The 18,308-nt window shown below is 43.6% G+C and overlaps 1 protein-coding gene across 2 annotated transcripts in view; it reads right to left on the bottom strand.

Annotated features, from left to right (window-relative positions):
- Nucleotides 1–5,356: 5,356 nt before the first annotated feature.
- The window catches only part of Pigk (phosphatidylinositol glycan anchor biosynthesis class K), a 62,909-nt gene continuing 49,957 nt past the window's right edge, over nucleotides 5,357–18,308 (bottom strand). For both annotated transcript variants that reach the window (XM_050149492.1, XM_050149491.1), the window contains one exon: nucleotides 5,357–6,093. In XM_050149492.1, coding sequence (XP_050005449.1) covers nucleotides 6,014–6,093 — 80 coding nt within the window. In that variant the 3' untranslated portion in view covers nucleotides 5,357–6,013. The remainder of the gene's footprint in view (nucleotides 6,094–18,308) is intronic.

The following is an 18,308-nucleotide window of genomic DNA, read 5'->3' on the forward strand; positions in this document are numbered from 1 at the left end:
GCTGGGTAATGAGAGAAGAGATGGCAGGCTGGGTTCAGGGTATGTGAGGGGGCTTTCAGGTAGAAAGGGATGGGTCATCTGGCATCAAGAAAGACACCTAGACATAGACAGACACTTGGCTTTCAACGAAGTAGAGATCACTGGGAAACACACATGGGAATGTGCGTATATGCAGACAGCAAGCAGCATGTGATATGGGAAAGATGCTCAGAACATCTGGAGCATGCTACCAGGAAGAGGATTCAGAAAAGACTTCAAGGAAGCAGCTGAGTGCAGGATGCCTGGCAAGGGACAGGACCACAAAGGTGGAGGAGACATTCCTAAAGAGTTAAAGTGTGGTTATTAAGGAGAGATGGCAAGGAGGACACACACAGAGACACACACTCACACACGCATGCACGTACGTGCGGGAGGTGGGGTTTCCATTGTCTTTGGCAATGCAGAGGTCCCTGTCACAAAGAAACGCATGGGAACAAAGTCAGATGAAACTGCATGGGGAAGTATTTAGATGACAGCATATTACATTGGTGATAAAGGTTTGACCACACTATAAGGGAAGGCGTCTATACAAAGAGAATTGGACAGGATAAGAGATGACGTTGGCATTAAACAGGAACTCCTAGAAGGGATGCGACCAACACTCAAGGTGCAGGGACATGAGCCTCAACCTCTGAGTCAAGGGGGGGGCAGGAGTGAAGTGGCTCCACTGCCCCAATTTCATTTTCAGATCACAAAGCCAACTCTTGTGGTAACAGAGAGGAGTTGGCATAAAAATAAAATGGAAGAAAATATACACTTTTCATATAACAGTGGGTATTTTCAAATCACAGCTTAATCAAGGGTGGCTTTCCCTTAGGGGTGGTCTCCATGCTCTTAACTGCTAGGAAATACAAAATTACGGTCCTATTTACATAGTAACTAAAAGTGAAAGTTCCTGTGTGAAGCCTGCAGCCGGTAGCTCTTAAATGAGACTTGTTTTTGTTTCTTCCCTGGTAGCAGTTCTCTCAGTCACTCTAGAATCGATTTGTTACTCTGTAGGAAGGAATCCTATCTTTGTATTCCCAGGATCCCCTCCAGGGGCCACACAGGAAGAAGGTCCCAGCCACTATTGCTAAGCAACTGCTCTAAAGTAACAATATTTCTCTAACTGTGATTCTCCTGTATTTCTGGACAATAATGAGGTGGTGTCCCTCGGGAACCTGTTTCTTGGACCTCTGGTGATGATGCTGAGGACTGGCTGGTACCTGGTCTGCAGGTGCAGAACACAAATGCACAGCTTCCCACAGGGTTCAGATTCCCTCAGGGAGTGGTGGCTGGCTTTGGAGGCCCTGAGGGACGAGCAGGACATACACACAGTCACCTTTTATGGCTTCACTCTGAAATGTGGCAATACTAGTCTAGTGAGTAGAATGAAGTGTCTATCCAGCCCAGATCCAAGGAGGGGGAGACTGTAGACTCCACCTCCTGATGAGGGAGAGGCTCTTCACACAAAGTAAAAACTAAGTAGATGTCTGTTTCCAGCATTTACTACATTTTGAAAAAGCAAAGAAAAATGAGAATGGTGTGCAGTCTCAAAAGATCTGAACAGAAGTCAGAAATAATGTTGCAAATTTGATCAACCTACAAAACACACTATCCATGCCTTTATTAAAGGGAGTGCCGCTAATCTTATTCAGTCTCTCGGTAGGAAGCAAAACCTCATCCATCTGCAGTCATGTTCACTACAGCACCACCCATAATGGCCAAGATACAGGGCCAGTGCGATGCCCACCAGCCAATGAACGGACGACCGTGTGATGATGCACAGTGGATTTGAAGCTAGAGGTAAAGAAACCAAACTACATTTCTGCAGGCAAATGGATGGAATCGGAGACCTTGGTGTTAAGGCAAGTAAGCCGCTCAGAAAGTCAAAGACTACGTTCTCTATGTAAACTCTACACTTGAATACATACAAGCACGAATATGGGGTGAACATGAAAGTAGGATTTTGAGGGAAGAAGGTCTAAGGGGTGGAGAAAAGAGAAGACAATGGAGCAAAGACAAAGTATTGCATGTTTTCTCACGTGCAGAGTTAGACTCAGCTATATATACATATCTCCTTCATATATGTAGTTATGTGGAGGGCACACCATTTTTTTTGTAAAGCTTCTCCATTTTGGCTGAACTCTGATGATTACAGAATCTAAAATAATTTGGTCTTCAGAACCAGAGTAACCTGCTTCTCTAGCCACTTGCCTCCCCTTCCTACCAGCCCATGTAATGGCCAACCAGGAGAGATGTCTATCCATTCTTTAACTGACTGCGGGTGGGGGGGGGTGAGGGTGTGTGACAAACTTTTCAGTCTAGTTCCCCTCCCCCTTCCTCTAAAATGTATAAGGGACTTTCACTCTGCCACGTGGGTTTGAACTCTTCTTGGAGCCTCTGCATGCTGCTGCCTCTCTGCCTGTGGCGATTATCTCTCTTCTAATACATAAAAATATATATAATATAAATATATTCACAAATGGCAGTCTGTCACATTATCACCCTTGAATCCAAAATCTGAAACCTTTCTCATACATGTATGTGACACAGACGAGGAACTACTTGGGGTATGGAAAGAAAAGGGCAGCAGGAGGGACAGCTAAGAGCAAAGTACAATTTTCTATCTATCTATCTATCTATCTATCTATCTATCTATCTATCTATCTATCTACCTACCTACCTATCTATCTATCTGCATGCACATAATTAATTAGAGCCACATATTTCATAGCACAAGACAGTGAATGTTTTTGCACCAAAAGAAAAGGGAGAGTGTATATGAAAGTTTCTGTCCCTCCCGGTCACACAGTCATTCCATCCCAAAGAAACACACAGAGGCTTATATTAATTATAAACTGTTTAACCTATTAGCTCAGGCTTATTATTAACTAGCTCTTACGCTTTAAATTTTTTAACCCGTAATTCTTGTCTACATTTACCCACGTGGCTTGGTACCTCTTCACAGTAAGGCATTCTCATCTTGTTTCCTCTTTGTCTGGCTGGTGACTGCATCTCTGCCTTTCCTCTTCCCAGAATTCTCCTAATGTGGTTGCCCCACCTATGCTTGCTGCCTGGCTACTGGTCAATCAGCATTTTACTTGCCAACATGAGTGACAATTCTTTCCAGTGCATAAGAGTATTATTGCACAGCAGGAGGGGGAGCTGGGTTACTCCCAAAGGTGTGCTGTCCAGAACAGAACCGGTTCTGTGGGGGCCATCATGTGTGGGCAGCACAACAGCAAACAAGGCCCTGGGGTCTGAGTGAAGCCATGAAGCAACGAGGCTGGTGCCACAAAGCAGACCCAGATACTGATCTCACTGCTCTATAGCTATATCTCCAAGTACGTTTACAAAATATTTCTTTCACAAGTTAAAACAGCATCTACTACAGACAGGCTTAATTCTGGTAAAAAGAAACTGAAAAGGATAATATGTTAATTCAACATTTGCTGTACAGATTCCAGAAACACATGCATCAAAATCTCGAATGATGACTCCCACAGTAACTGTAACTCGGCTATACAACATACATAATGGAAGAAATGTTAGCTGCATCCACCAGGACAGAAAGCACTGGGTAAGCATGAAGGGGCTGAGTTATGCTTGCTGTGGGGCTCATCACTTTCAAGTATAGAGAATATATAAAAATTGAAATCATAAATGCATGCATTATTTTTGTGTTTACTTCTAATTTTTGATTCGATTTTATCATCTTTGCATCCAAGCTACATTTTCCTTCCACAAGCTGCAAATAAATATCTCGTGAGGTTGGAATCTACAACATTTGGTCTGGGTCTCGTTTCTCAGGCAGGCTGCCTTCTGGGGACCGCATCGTTATGCCATGCACTCTCCGAATCAGAAATGTCAGGGCATGCCTATGGGGGTCCATTTGTCTCCTTCTCTTTTCTCCCTCAAGGACACTATGGGGGAGGACAGAAAAAACATCGGCAAAAACAGGAGTATCGTGGAGCAGCTTAAGAAGGCCCGGAAGTGCAGCAGGGGATGGACCCTGTCACCACCACCCATGCCCCTGTGTGCCCCTAAGCAGAAATGAGAACAACCGCACAGCGCATTTACAACTTCCGGAATGTTTATCACATCGTTATCTCGTCCCTCATCCATCCCGGACACACTGTTTCATTCCACTCCCTGGGACTCTTGAGGGTATATTTCGGGATAGGTGTTAGTTTCTGTATCTGCTCACACACGATTTACTTACTGAAGACAGAAGAGTTTTAATAAGGTTACAGCTACAAGCAGACTTTAAGCTTTTTGCTTCAATTGTATTCTGAAAATTTAAGAAGGGAAATGAAAACAAAAACAAACAACAAACCCTTGCCCTCCCAAAGCCTGCCCAGGTAGAATTAACCCTAACTCTCAGGCTGGTTTAAAAGAGGACGCTTCCCCACCTCTGAGGGAGAGCCCTGTTTCCCCGCAGTCTTCACATCAGGGTGTGGTTCTTGACGTTCATACTCTGGCCCAAGAGCAACCCCCTTGCTACAATCCTCTCACGCCACGGGCATGCTCTCCATGACCTGGGTGTGGTCTGGACAGAGACAGGGTCAGATGGCTCTTACTGTGACCTCCTGGTCACCCACACTTCTGTGTGTCCTCTTCCCATGCTCAAGAAGATGCTTCCAGATAAAAACTTCCTTTTTGTCTTATACAGCACACCAATAAAAAAATGTCAATTAAAGACGCAGAGCTAAAGAAACCCCAACATTACCTGTATTAGTCCAGGAGATGACAATCTTTTGCCTGTGAAATTATGAGTCTTGCTTATAACTACAACACAATATTTTAAGAGCTAAAAGGTTAAGAGATTCTGTGGTTTATTAACCAACTCAGATGCCAAGGTCTGAAAGGGAATAGAGCCTCTGAGATTGACCACAACACAGGTCAGCCCTCCTTCCATCACAGGAAAAAATGGAGAGATGACTGGCATTCTAGAAGCATCAATGTGGGGGGTGAACTCTTACATCTTATGGAATACAAAGGGATGTTTAGTGCCTTGTGGGATCAGGGCCAGCAGTGCGTGTACACGCTCCATGCATGTCCTCAGGGAAAGCAAAGATCCAGCTAGTTGGCAGTCTGACTTTTCCAGGATAAAAACTAAAGAGGATACAATCAATTCTAGAAGCTCACAGAATGCTTAAAAATGGAAAATAAGCAGGCACGTTTCTCTGAGCAGTTAACAGAAGAAACTCTCTAAGGCACAAGTTTCCACATGGACAGCTTCCGAAGTCTTTGTTTTCATTTCCCTTGCAGTTAACTCGGCAGATCCCAGGAATGGCTAAGAGTCGGTAATAGCCTCCAGAATGAACGCACAGGGTAAGGGAACAAACACGGATCATGCCATGAACACGACATGTCTTTTATTCGCTGTTGTTTGTCCAGGCTGACCTGAGGGCTCACACAATCTCAGCCCAGCCTCCTGAGCAGTTTGGATTATAACACAGTACCTCCATGTCCGGTTCACAAAGTATTCTTGAAGAATATCCAAGCAGGGGGGAAAGCTTAATAATATGTTATAAAACAAAACGATTATGAATGGTATATTCTGTATACGCTGGGCATTGGGGAAAAATATACATAAAAATACCCAAAGAACACACACAAAACTATTTACAGAAGTTACCGCTTTTAGTGATAATTAATACCTTCACAATTCTTACTTTCACAGTGAAAAGAGGACAAAAACAACCAATATATTCCAATGTCACTGTCCCAGGCTTTATATCACACACATGCACAAACATAATGATAACAGTTAATGGCTAATAAACAAGTGTATTAACAGTATTTTAATGATAAAGCCAAGCGTTCATTAAAATCATTTTTTCCTAATTTCTTCCCAAATTTACACACAAGCAATGTATTTAAAAACATAAAAATCTATGCTTTTATTCAAGGCTGCCATCTTCCATTTGTTCTTCTCCCACATCCTTGAGTCTAAAAGATGAACTTCATGTGCTTGATCCCATAGGTCTTAAAGAAGACCATGATGATGAGTGCCCACAACCCCAGGATGAAGCCTCCAGGAGGGTGCCAATCTTTCGGCTTTGGTTTCTGCAAAACAAGGACAACAGGGCCAGCTTAACAAGAGGTGATTGACTCAGCAATGGGTAAAGTAAGTGCCGACAGAAAAGAGGAGTCTAGGGGTAATGAACACGCCGGGACAGCAATAAAGGGAAAGACTTCAAATGAGATAAACATCTGGAAGGCAAGCTGACTCCTAACAAGATCAGTTCCTCAGAGGGGTCCGCCCTGACCACCAGGGCCAGCCCCTCCCCACCGCCAACCTGCTCAGCAGGGGAGAGTGCTGCCGCTGCTTATTTCTATTCATTTCAGCTTTCCATGCCTCGTCTTTCCTATTGAACTATGGCTCCATGAGGGCCATGCTGCTGATAGGAAACACACATCACACTAAACCAGAGGACAAAGACATCGTAGAACACTCCAGGGTTCATCCCAAAGCAGCAACCACCTGTTGGAGGGCCCAGAGAATGCCTTTACCCTGTGCTGCCTCAAAACTCACTGACCCAAAGACACTAGCTCCCAGGGTGTTCCCAGCTGAACTCCCGCACAACTGCATCCTCCCTCAGCCATTGCTCCTACCCCCACCCTTCGTTACCTGTCTTGTGCATCTCCACACCAACCTGCTGAGGCCCAAGCCTGCCTGAGTCCACAAGACACATCTCTGACACAGCCCCACAGTCCACGCTGTATCATGTGTACCTTTGTCTAGAGCAAGCTTCTCAACTTCCTAACACTGTGACCCTTTAATACAGTTCCCTGACTATAAAATTATTTTCATTGCTACTTCTTTTTCTTTTAAGACCAGGCTGGCCTCGTACTCAGAGATCCGCCTGCCTCTGCCTTCTGAGTGCTGGGATTAAAGGCGGTGCCCCCACCGCCCTTCATCATCTCTGCAGTTTTGCTGCTGTTAGGAACCATGAAGTTTTCTGATGGTCTTTGGCAATCACTGTGAAAGGGTCACTTCAGCCACTGCAACCCAATGCAAAGGTACAAAAACACAACACACATCCTACCCAAACCCACCTAACTCCTCCAAGACTCCCAAGTGCCTCCACTGTCTGCAAGTCTTAAATGCCGGGCCAGGAGGAGATGGCCAGCCCAGTTCTTGAGTTGCTTTGCTCTGCTAGAAACTGCTTGGCCGTGAGGGCGAGGCTGCTGAGAAGCTGTGGGAGCCTGCTGTCTTCCCACCTGCTTTGCTGTTTCTATGGGGGAAGACGGACCTATGGGATGGCCCAAGCCGCATACTGCATCCCAAGCTCCGTAGTGGCACACCTTGTCATATATCCATTTACATACGAGCCCCAGAAGCCACGTGACATTATATTGGGCACTGACACACAGACTTCTATCTAGGCAGAGGAGCAGGCATCTGTGTGGTAAGCCATCTTCCAAGGGACACACAGCATCAGCCCTGTCAGTCCCAGGTGAAAGACCCGAGTGTACTTCTCCTATTCCCACTCTAGCCAGGCCTGGGAACAGGAAAACCACCCCCTGGACACAGATTTGAGAAGTCTTCACACGAGGGCAGAGGGGACACTCACACTCTGTTGAGGCCCAGAACTTCGACACCAGGGTGGAAGTGGGGAGAGCAGAGTCACCTGGAACCTTGCGGCTTAACAAACCTGGATCGTGCATGCCACAGCAGAGACATTAGGAGGGACCAGAGCAGACAGAGCAGAAGGAGAGCCTGGAGCCCTGAAAGCTGTCCTAAGAGCTCAACACGTGTGTAGCAGCAGTGGACACACACAGCAATAATAGATAAAATAAAAGGAAAACCATAAAGAAAATCACGAAGAAAAATGCCCACCCACTGCAGAGATACATCCTGAGGACATAGGGAAGACACTTGTAAATAAAATTTTATAAGGACCATGATATAATTTTAAAAATTAATATTCAACATGAATTTTAACAAAAATGAACAAATAATAGAAAACTCAAGAATTATCTTGTTGTCAAGCTGTATTTGTTGCAGCCGTTAGGGGGATGAACAACCCCTTCACAACCGTTGTCTAAGACCATCAGAAAACACAAATATCTACATTACAATTCATAGCAGTAGCAAAATTGCAGTTATAAAACAAGAATGAAAATAATTTTTTTTTGTTTTGTTTTGTTTTTCGAGACAGGGTTTCTCTGTAGCTTTGGAGCCTGTCCTGGAACTAGCTCTTGTAGACCAAGCTGGTCTCGAACTCCCAGAGATCCGCCTGCCTCTGCCTCCCGAGTGCTGGGATTAAAGGCGTGCGCCACCACCGCCCGGCTCGAATGAAAATAATTTTATGGTTGAGGGTCACCACAACAAATTGTATTAAAGAGTCTCAGAGTTAGGGAGGCTGGGAACCACTGGTCTGAGAAGAAAAGAAGGACAACAGGCCAAGAAGAAACGGAAGCCAGCAGCAAGATTTCCTGCAGTAAAGGAAGCTCCACCCAGGCTAGAGGCACTGTGATCTCCAGGTTCTTCATTCACTGGCCTACAGCAGGTCACATTGAGGGTGGAGTCTGCAGGGATGCAGGTTAGCGGTAGAGCACCGGTCCAGCTTGCGGAGACAAGGTCTCTGATTTCATTGTCAGGCTGGGGACAGGAGTGATGTTTCTACACCCCTGCTTCTGGAATCAGCTGGTCTAGAAACAGCTTTTGGTTAAAGGAATGTAACTCAGGTGTAACCTCAGGGTTTTCTTGTTTCTGTGCTCTCTTAGACACCTGCTCCCATCATGAGAAAGCCCAAGCTTCTGGAAGAAAAGTGGAGAGCAGACATCTTTGCAGCAAAGCACAGCCAGGTACACCAGAGCTAGGCCGTCCAGCTCACCACAGCCAGGCTCACCACTCAGGGAGGCCAGAGAGAACAGAAGACTGTCCAGGTGAATTCAGCCCAAACTGCCAACCTGCAGAACTACCAACTCAATAAACAATCAAGGTTTGAAGTCACTAATTTGTGGAGTGGTTTATCGTGCACCAACAGTCTAGGAAAATCTTGACTCTTACAGTCCTAACAGAAAGACCCCACTGGTCCCCAGGCAGCTTCAGATTTTTAAAATGTGCCCGCAGGGGCCTGAGGGATCTGACCCATCTCGCTCCACCATCAACTGTCCTGAGACAATTGAGTTCTGCCATGATCATCGCTGACCTTCCTAGGGAGAGAAATTTAGTCAGAGGTGAGGTCACAAAGTCAAGACCTCAGCAAGTCCTGCCTCGTCCCAGCATCAAATGCCTGCTCGGTCTCTGGTACCCTTCCTACGGCATCTCTACGGGCCATCTGCAGCAAGGGACCCACTAGTGACAGTCAGATGCTGCCCCCCCCCCCCCCCCCCCCCCCCCCCCCCCCGTGAGTAACTGACAGGTGGCTAATCTGATTGGGTAATTACGATGCCTGCTCTGCACTGTCGTTTCCATTCTGATGGAGCGCTGCTAATACAGCCTTTCCTTTCCAAGAATTCCACTTCTGTGATGAGAATGCTACTGTTAAGGTTTTTATTAATAATACTCTATTCTCACTGGCCAATCCAGATACACTCCTGAGAAAGAACAGTAAACTTTCATTTGAAGCTATTTATACATATAACAAAGTACACAGACTCACCTCTAAGACTACTAAGAAGAGTTCATACTTGAAATAAATGTTCTTTTTAAAATCAGTAGTCACCAATTGTGTCAGTAAAAGAAAGAGACTAGATTTTATTTTTCATTAACAATAGCAATATTAAAACAACAGGCAGATAGGGATACCTATGGCATGCCGTGTCAGGTAAATAATTACATTAGTCTATGGAGAGGGATAAGCTCTGAAAAAAAACAACGGATAATGCTAGCCAAGAATGCGGTGTTGACACAAAACCAGAAGGATGACATAAGAGGACAGAAATAGGCAGCCAAGATTACAGGTGAGCTAGGAGTTGGGAGGGTAGAGTAGAAGGTCGCTATCATCTAGATACACTGTATTCATACATGAAATTACCAAATACTAATTTTTACAAATCTCAATGGCTAACAATAACAAAGGTTTACCATAGTTCCCTTATCTGTGAGAGATGGGTTCCAAGACCCCAGCAGACATCTGAGACCACAGTCAGAACTGAACTCATTTTTCTATATATACACTCTTATCAGAAAGTTTAATCAATAAACTATACAGTGCGAAATTACTAATAATAATGAATACAATGATTGTAACAACTTCCTATGCTAAATGTTATATGAATGCAGAAGAATTTATTGACAGAAGAACTCTATGAATGGCAAGGGAGTACAGTTCTCACATACTCAGCACTCGGTATTGAAAAGTCAGATGTTTCACTCAACACTAGAAACACTGATGTACACTGATATGATTCAGATCAAACAGAAGCGCAGAAGACAAGAGGTAAAATGTAGGAAGTCTAGGAAGAGAGATGAGCCCAGCCTCAATTAATGAACACAACAGCATGGATGGAAACCAATTTCCGAAATATCCACATTTTACAAAGTATAGAAATAAAATTAAAAGGGAAATATGACAGAAAAAGTTAAATTCATGAAGCTTTCCTGCAAATTCACAAGACACAGGGTTTATCCATGAATGAGATGGGAACACAAGTTTTCACCAAACTATAAAACACTAATTCACACTTAAAATTTCCCTGTCGTAGAAACAGTCGAAACTATTTGCTGTTTAAAGTTAAACTGGCAATGTTGATTAGCAAGGTCAACCTCAGGTTTTAGGTCTTTAGAACGTCTCTTCTGCCTCTAGGAGCCACAGTCAAGGACCTGGGAGGTGCCGATATAGAGGGTTACACGATTCCCAGTTCCACCTCCTCAGTAAACATCGGCAAACGACCTGAGCGGACTGCACCCGGGTAGTGTACAGCCCCCAACATGCTTCCATACGATTTTAGTGATTTAAGAGATTCCTATCCCATAATAAGGAAGTTAAAACAACATGAAAATAAAATATGAAATATGGCTTATAATTCTGTAACAAATATTAAAAGAGAGAAATACACCAATAGCTTTGCTTTTCTGGAAGACGTAGGATTACAGTGGATACTGATCATCTCATATTTATCTGTAGAAATATCTAAAGAAACTATATGTATAGAGGGTATGAATTTTACGTGAGGCAGATAAGGGAAATCCACAGGGGGAAAAATGGCATTAAAAGAGTCTCCTGGCTGCGGGAATATCTCAGTAGGTAAAACACTTGACAGGCAAATATGAGACCCAGAGTTAGGATGCCCAGAAACCCAAGTGAAGGTGGGTGTGCCCACCTATAACTCTAGCCTCTGCAGGCACAGACAGGAGACTTGATGTATATGTGAGCTCTAAAGTAGAAAAGCAGTGGATGATGATTCCTGACATCAGCTTTGACCTCCACATGCAGGAAAACAGATGTGCATGCACACGCACACGCACACCAGACACACACACACAGTGGAGAAGAAAATAAAAGAAGCTTCACATACCTGTCCCACTGGTGGGAGCATTCCACACCATTCCACTCCTGACATGCTAGCTACCAAAGAGCCACATGGGTACCATGACAGCAGCATGTCACAGAGTGCATTTTCAGTGTGTGTTCAACGCTATTCCTGCCCTAACAGCATTGCTATCTTAATACAACTACGTGTGATATTTTAGATATCCTCCAATGATTTTTCCTTACAGTCAAGTGAAAGATCAGTGTAATTATTGCATTTTGTAGTACAGCTGTGTTTGAAGTGAGCTCATATTAAAGTATTTTTATAATTCCATTTGTGTCCATTAAAGCGCTTCCTAAAATGACTGATTTTATAGAGTTCCGGTACTCTACAGACTGCTGTTAAATACACTCCTCTTTTGTTTAACCTCTCACAATAACATCTACAATACAAAGGTGAATGGCTTACATAAAACCGCTGTGTCGGAGCCAACACTCAGAAGTTTAAGGGCCACTAATTGTCACAATGCCTACCATTTCCAACTAAAGGCCAGGTAGCTAAGCAACACCACACTTACAACCTGAAGAGCACTCACTCCCGTCTCGTGCTGCTACAGCATTACCATATAACTTCAAAACACTTGAGGAGAGCGCAGATCTAAGTATTACATTTACGTAAAGAAACAGGGTTTCTGAAATTATACATATTTATTGCTAAGCGAAGGGAAAATTATCAAAATTTCACCAAGATTCTTTTCTAAGAATAATGAGAGTTAATTATACTATACTCTAGAGAAACAAAATTATAAAGTAATCTACCAAGGTTAAGTTACAATCCAGAAAATTAATTGGTTTCTACTATCTATTTAATATAGTTTATTAGTATTTCCAAAAATATGCCCTTTACATGAAACCTAACTTAATTCCTTTTATAAAAAGTGTTTTGTATGTATGAGTGTTTTGTCTCCATCTATCTTTGTACACCAAGTGCATTCAGTGCCCACAGAGGTCAGAAGAGGTTGTTGGGTCCTCTGGGACTGGAGTTGCTGATGGATTTGAGTCACCAAGTGGGTTCTGGGAATTGAACCAGGATCCTTGGGAAAACAGCCAGTGTTCTTAACTACTGAAACATCTCTGCAGTCCCATGATTAAAGTCTTTAAATTATATTAATATACAAAAGAAACCACAGTAGGCAGACTTGTAAGACAACCCCATGATTCCCGCTCCATGTAGAACAAGAACGGGACCTGAGGACAGGACCCTGTGAGCAGCTGTACAAGGCGAAGAGAAGGATTCTAAGGAGTGACCTGGGTCTCTAAACAAAAGGAAGGTCACTGGGATGGAGTAAGCCAATGCGAAGGAAGGGCCTGACCTATAAGACGGTCTAGACGTCAGGTAGAGAAATCAGAGATACAGACGTGTTAGAAGCAGCCAGGATGCTTCCTGGGTATTGAAGCATCGAAGCCATGCGGAGGAGTGGACAGAGACTAGGGAACAGCAGGAGGAGCAGACAGACAACTGAGTCCTTCATGTGACACGGACCACTGTCCTGTCGACACAGAAGATGACCCAGGGCCTCAGGGCACATCACTGTTTGCTATCCTGACTGAAGCTCCTCAGCAGGAGACTCAGCTGAGCCAGGACCAGACCCTGGAATGAGGACGGCCAACCACTATTGCACAGCAATACAAAATTAGTGGACACATTTGCAGAAAGATATACTGATAGGAAATGAATATATCAAATTTGATACTAGTTCCCTCAGACAATAATCACTCTTTAAAAAATTACATAACAATAAAATACTCCATTGTAAGTCTTTGTATTTTCTATTCCTATGTACTCAAATCTTGCTCAGATATCATATCCAAGTATCAGTCAGTGCTCCACTGCTGTGAAGAGACACCATGACGGCTCTTATAAAGGCCGCATACACCCCAACAAGGCCACGTTTCCTGATCCCTCTCAGGCAGTGCCACTCCCTGATAACCAAGCATTAAAATATATGAGCCTTCGGTAGTATTCTTATTCAAACCAGCACATGACTGAAAATCACCCGTGAAGAGACGAGGAATTTAGTGAGCATGGAACTTAAAACATACACTTTACACTGGGTGTAAAGGAAAACACAAAGATCTGGGAAAACAAACAGAATACACAATAAGACCCATGCAATATTTGCTGAAGTTAAAAATAAGACCTATGGCACTCTGGTCAGGGAAGCAGTTCCCCAGCGCCAGCTGGCACCTCCGGGAACTCGCAGGCCACTCCAGACAGGGACGAAGATCAGTGCCTTGCCCAGCTGTCATCAGAGAAGCTGCCCCCTGCAGCAGATGGGAACAATGTGCAGAGACTGGGAGACCTCGGAAAGCTCAGCCCTAAATGGAATGTATCCCTCAAGTCCCTCCCCTCAGGGCTCAGGCAACTCTGAGGAAGAGGAGGTGGAAAGGCTGTAAGAGCCAGAGGGGATGGAAGACAGCAAGGAAGCAAGGCTCTCATGAGTTCAGAGACTGAAGCAGCAGACACAGGGTCCGCACCAGATGGAACTCCAGAGCTGAAAAACTGGACACATGCCCCCCCCAAACTCAGAAGCTACCTTCAATTGGTAAGCACTCGCAAACAAAACTTTAGTTTTCTCCACCTGAGTCTCACTGGGGAAACAAACCGCCCTTTAGGGGAGGCCGCAGGCCCAGCAGGAGATGCCAACAGGAGACTAACTCATGGTGACTTTGGAGATTCCCTGTCTCAAAATGTTGTGTTGGAGCTTTTCCTTGTTTGCTTCTTTAATCTCATTGTTTTTATATTTTTCTTCTCTCTTTTCACCTTACAAGTCCTCTGCATGAATATCATGGCTACCAATGCAGTGTTCCTATGGGGTTCGAGTGTGCAGGCGAGTGGGTCTGTTTTTAGGCCTTCTCTTGGACTTTTTTCCTTCTGGTTCTTTGTTTTATACCATTCAGATGTGTTAGTTTTTATTTTATCTTGTTATATTTATTATTATCCCACAGAAGCCTGTATCTTTTCTAATGAGAGACAGAACTGGGGTGGACCTGGATGGGAGGGAAGTGGGGGAGAATCTGGAAGAGAGGGAGGAGAAACTGTAATCAGGATGTTTATGTGAGAAAAGAGAATCTATGCTACGCAAGATGCTACAGTTAGTCCTTTGTCTGTGGAAAGGTGCCTGTTAACCCTTGATTTTCAAGAAAAGGAGTAAGAACTCACTGCAGCTGGCAGTGAAAACGGTCTACACATCCCGGGCTTGCATTCTGGTTGTTATTTGTTGTCTGTAGCTAACTTTCACAAGAATGTATACTTCATTGATAAAAAGACTATATATAGACTGCATTTGCAATGTACATGTGTTTTAAAGCATGTTGTATATAACAAATATACACAATTTTGTCATCAGAAATCCTATGAAATGAGAATACACTAGCTGTAGTTAGCAAAGTGCACGTGGGATGGGGAGTATCAGAATAAGGGAGGAACACAGGCAGACGAGAGGAGAGACAGCCTGTCTGCCTGTCGAGAAACAGGCACAATACTGAGACCCTCCCAAGCAACAGCACACTTTCAAGAACCCAGCCAAGTGACAGGGCACACAGACGCATCTGTACGCCTATTCCCAAGTGCAGAGGAAAAGATCTAAAATAATGGCTGAAGTCCTTCCAGATTTCAAATCTGTACACATTACACCAAGAAAAAAGAGAGAAAACCACAGAATGGAACATCAGAATCAAAATGAAAAACAAGGAAAAGGGACAAGCAGCGAGAAGAAGCAGGGTGGGCCAACTCCAGCCATGATGCATCCCAGGTCTGTAAATCAAGTTCCACGGACTCCCAGCCAAGAGAAAAGACAGCACCAGAATGTGGAAAATAAAGAAAGTCGTTAACTTAGAACTCTAGAGAAAAAGGACCAGATGGGCAGGACTTTTCTCGGAAGAAGGCAAACGAGAGCATCAGGGCTGAGCTTTGGGAGCCCAGCAGGAACAGACCCACACTGCAGGGAAGGTGGTAAAGAGCTCTTCAGCAGAAGAAGGGTAAGGAGGGCTCACACAGGGGGAGGAGGGGAGAAGTGAAGTGAGTGCAACAAATAAAAATATTCCCTTGTTTTAAAACATTTTAAAATATGTAACTCACTATTTAAAACCAAAAGTGATTAAATGTTGTAGAGCTCAGAATGGTACAAAGAACAAGGAGCCAGGAATACAATCTTCCTATAGCATACATGAACAGAATATTATTTAAAATAGATTGTGGGGTTGGGGGCATGAAGAGTTGGTAGTGTGTTTGCCGTGTAAGTGCACAGACCTGAGTTCAAGCTCCAGAACCCATGTCACAAAGCTTGTGCTGGTAATTCCAGCACTGGGGAGGAGCCATGGGCCCAGCCTAGCCTGATTGGTGAGATTCAGGCAAACGAGAAACCCTGTCTCAGAGGAGGTGGGTGGCCTTCCTGGTTGTCCTCTGGCCTCCATTTACACACACACACACACACACACACACACACACACACACACACACACCCCAGAAGAAAGCAGACTGTGATAGTCAAGTTGCACAGCTGAAGTTCCAGGACGATGACGTGCATTCACTGATAGCGCACTAGTGGAATCAGGTGGAATGAAAATTACACAATCCTTTAACAGAGAAATAAGAGAACTAACCTATGTATGAATCAAATGGACTTAATAGACATCTATAGAACGCTCCACCCAAAGAAAAAAGAATATAGCTTCTTCTCAGCACCTCATGGAACCTTCTCTAAAATTGATCACATACTCGGTAATAAAGCAAACCTCCACAGATACAAAAAAATTGGAGTAACCCCCTGTGTCTTATCGGATCACCAGGGATTAAAGTTAGAATTTAACAACAATACAATACGACTCTCAAAAAGCCTACAAACTCATGGAAATTAAACAGTCAACTACTGAACCACCCCTGGGTCAAGAAAAAAATAAGAAACTAAAGTCCTCCCTGAATTCAACAAAAATAAGGGCACTATCCAGACCTATAGGACACTATAAGCAGTGCTAAGAGGAAAGTTCATAGCACTAAATGCCCACATAAAGAAAACAGAGAAAGCTCACATTAGTGACTTAACAGCACACCTGAAAGCTCTAGAACAAAAAGAAGCAGACTGATCAAGGAGGAGTAGAAGACAGGAAATAATCAAACTGAGGGCTGAAATCAACAAAATAGAAACAAAACACAAAAAAAATCAATGAGACAAAGAGTTGGTTCTTCAAGAAAATCAACAAAATAGACAAACTAACCAAAAGGCAGAGAGAGAACATCCAAGTTAACAAAATCAGAAATGAAGGGGGGACATGGGCACAGGAGACCACTTCCTACATAAAACCCCAGTAGCACAGACACTAAGAGCAACAATGAATAAATGGGACCTCCTGAAACTGAGAAGCTTCTGTAAAGCAAAGGACACTGTTGCTAAGACAGAAAGGCAACCCACTGACTGGGAGATCTTTACCAACCCCGCAACTGACAAAGGTCTGATCTCCAAAATATATAAAGAACTCAAGAAATTAAACATTAAAATTCTAAATAGCACAATTTAAAAATGGGGTACTGAACTACAGAGAATCCTCAACAGAAGAGTTTCAAATGGCCAAAAGATACTTAAGGAAATGTTCAACTTCCTTAGCTGTCAGGGAAATGCAAATTAAAACAACTCTGAGGTACCATCTTACACCTGTCAGAATGGCTACGATCAAAAACACCAATGATAGCTTACGTTGGAGAGGATGTGGACTAAGGGGTACACTCATCCTTTGCTGGTGGGAATGTAAACTTGTACAACCACCTTGGAAATCAGTATGACAGTTTCTTAGAAAATTGGGAATCAACCTACCTCAGGATCCAGCAATACCAGTCTTGGGAATACACCCAAAAGATGCTCAATCATACTACAAAAGCATTTGTTCAACTATGTTTATAGCAGCATTATTTATAATAGCCAGAACCTGGAAACAACCTAGATACCCCTTAACTGAAGAAAGTGTGGCACATTTACTCATTAGAGTACTACGCAGCAGAAAAAAAAAAAAAACCAACAACAACAACAACAAAAAAAAAACAATGACATCTTGAATTTTGCATGCAAATGGGTGGAATTAGAAAACACTAACCTGAGTGAGGTAACCCAGACCCAAAAAGATGAATATGGTATGTACTCACTCATAAGTGACTACTAACTATAAACAAAGGACATTGAGTCTATAGTTCATAATCCTAGAGAAGCTAAGTAATAAGGTGAACCAAAGAAAAACATATATATTGATACATCTGGAAATTGGAAACAGACAAGCTCGCCTGACAAAATTGGGAGCAAGGGGATGGAAGGTAGAAAGAAGGGGAGAAGGGGAGGGTTGAGGAGAACTTGAGGAAATGGGATAGTCGAGAGGGAGGAAAGACAGATTATGAGAGCAAGGAAAGAGATATCTTGATTGAGGGAGCCATTATGGGGTTAGCAAGAAACCTGGTTCTAGAAAAATTCCCAGGAATCCACAAGGATGACCCCAGGTAAGACCCTAAGCCATAGAGGAGGGGGTCCCAAAGTAGCCTTGCCCTGTAGTCAGATTGATGATTATCTTAAATATCACCATAGAACCTTTGTCCAACAACAGATGGAAACAGAGGCAGAGACCCACATCAGAGCACTGGATTGAGTTCCCAAGGTCTAGTTGAAGAGTGGAAGGAATGAGAATCTGAGAATATGAGCAAAGAGGTCAAGACCATGAAGGGTTCATCCATTGAAACAGTCTACCTGAGCTAATGGGAACTCACCAACTCCAGCTGGACTGGGAAGGAACAAACATAGGACCAAATTAGTCCCT

This window comes from Alexandromys fortis, unplaced genomic scaffold (genome assembly GCF_014885135.2).
Source record: "Alexandromys fortis isolate MF-2015 unplaced genomic scaffold, M_Fortis_MF-2015_v1.1 scaffold_68, whole genome shotgun sequence".
NCBI classification, from domain to species: Eukaryota; Metazoa; Chordata; class Mammalia; order Rodentia; family Cricetidae; genus Alexandromys; species Alexandromys fortis.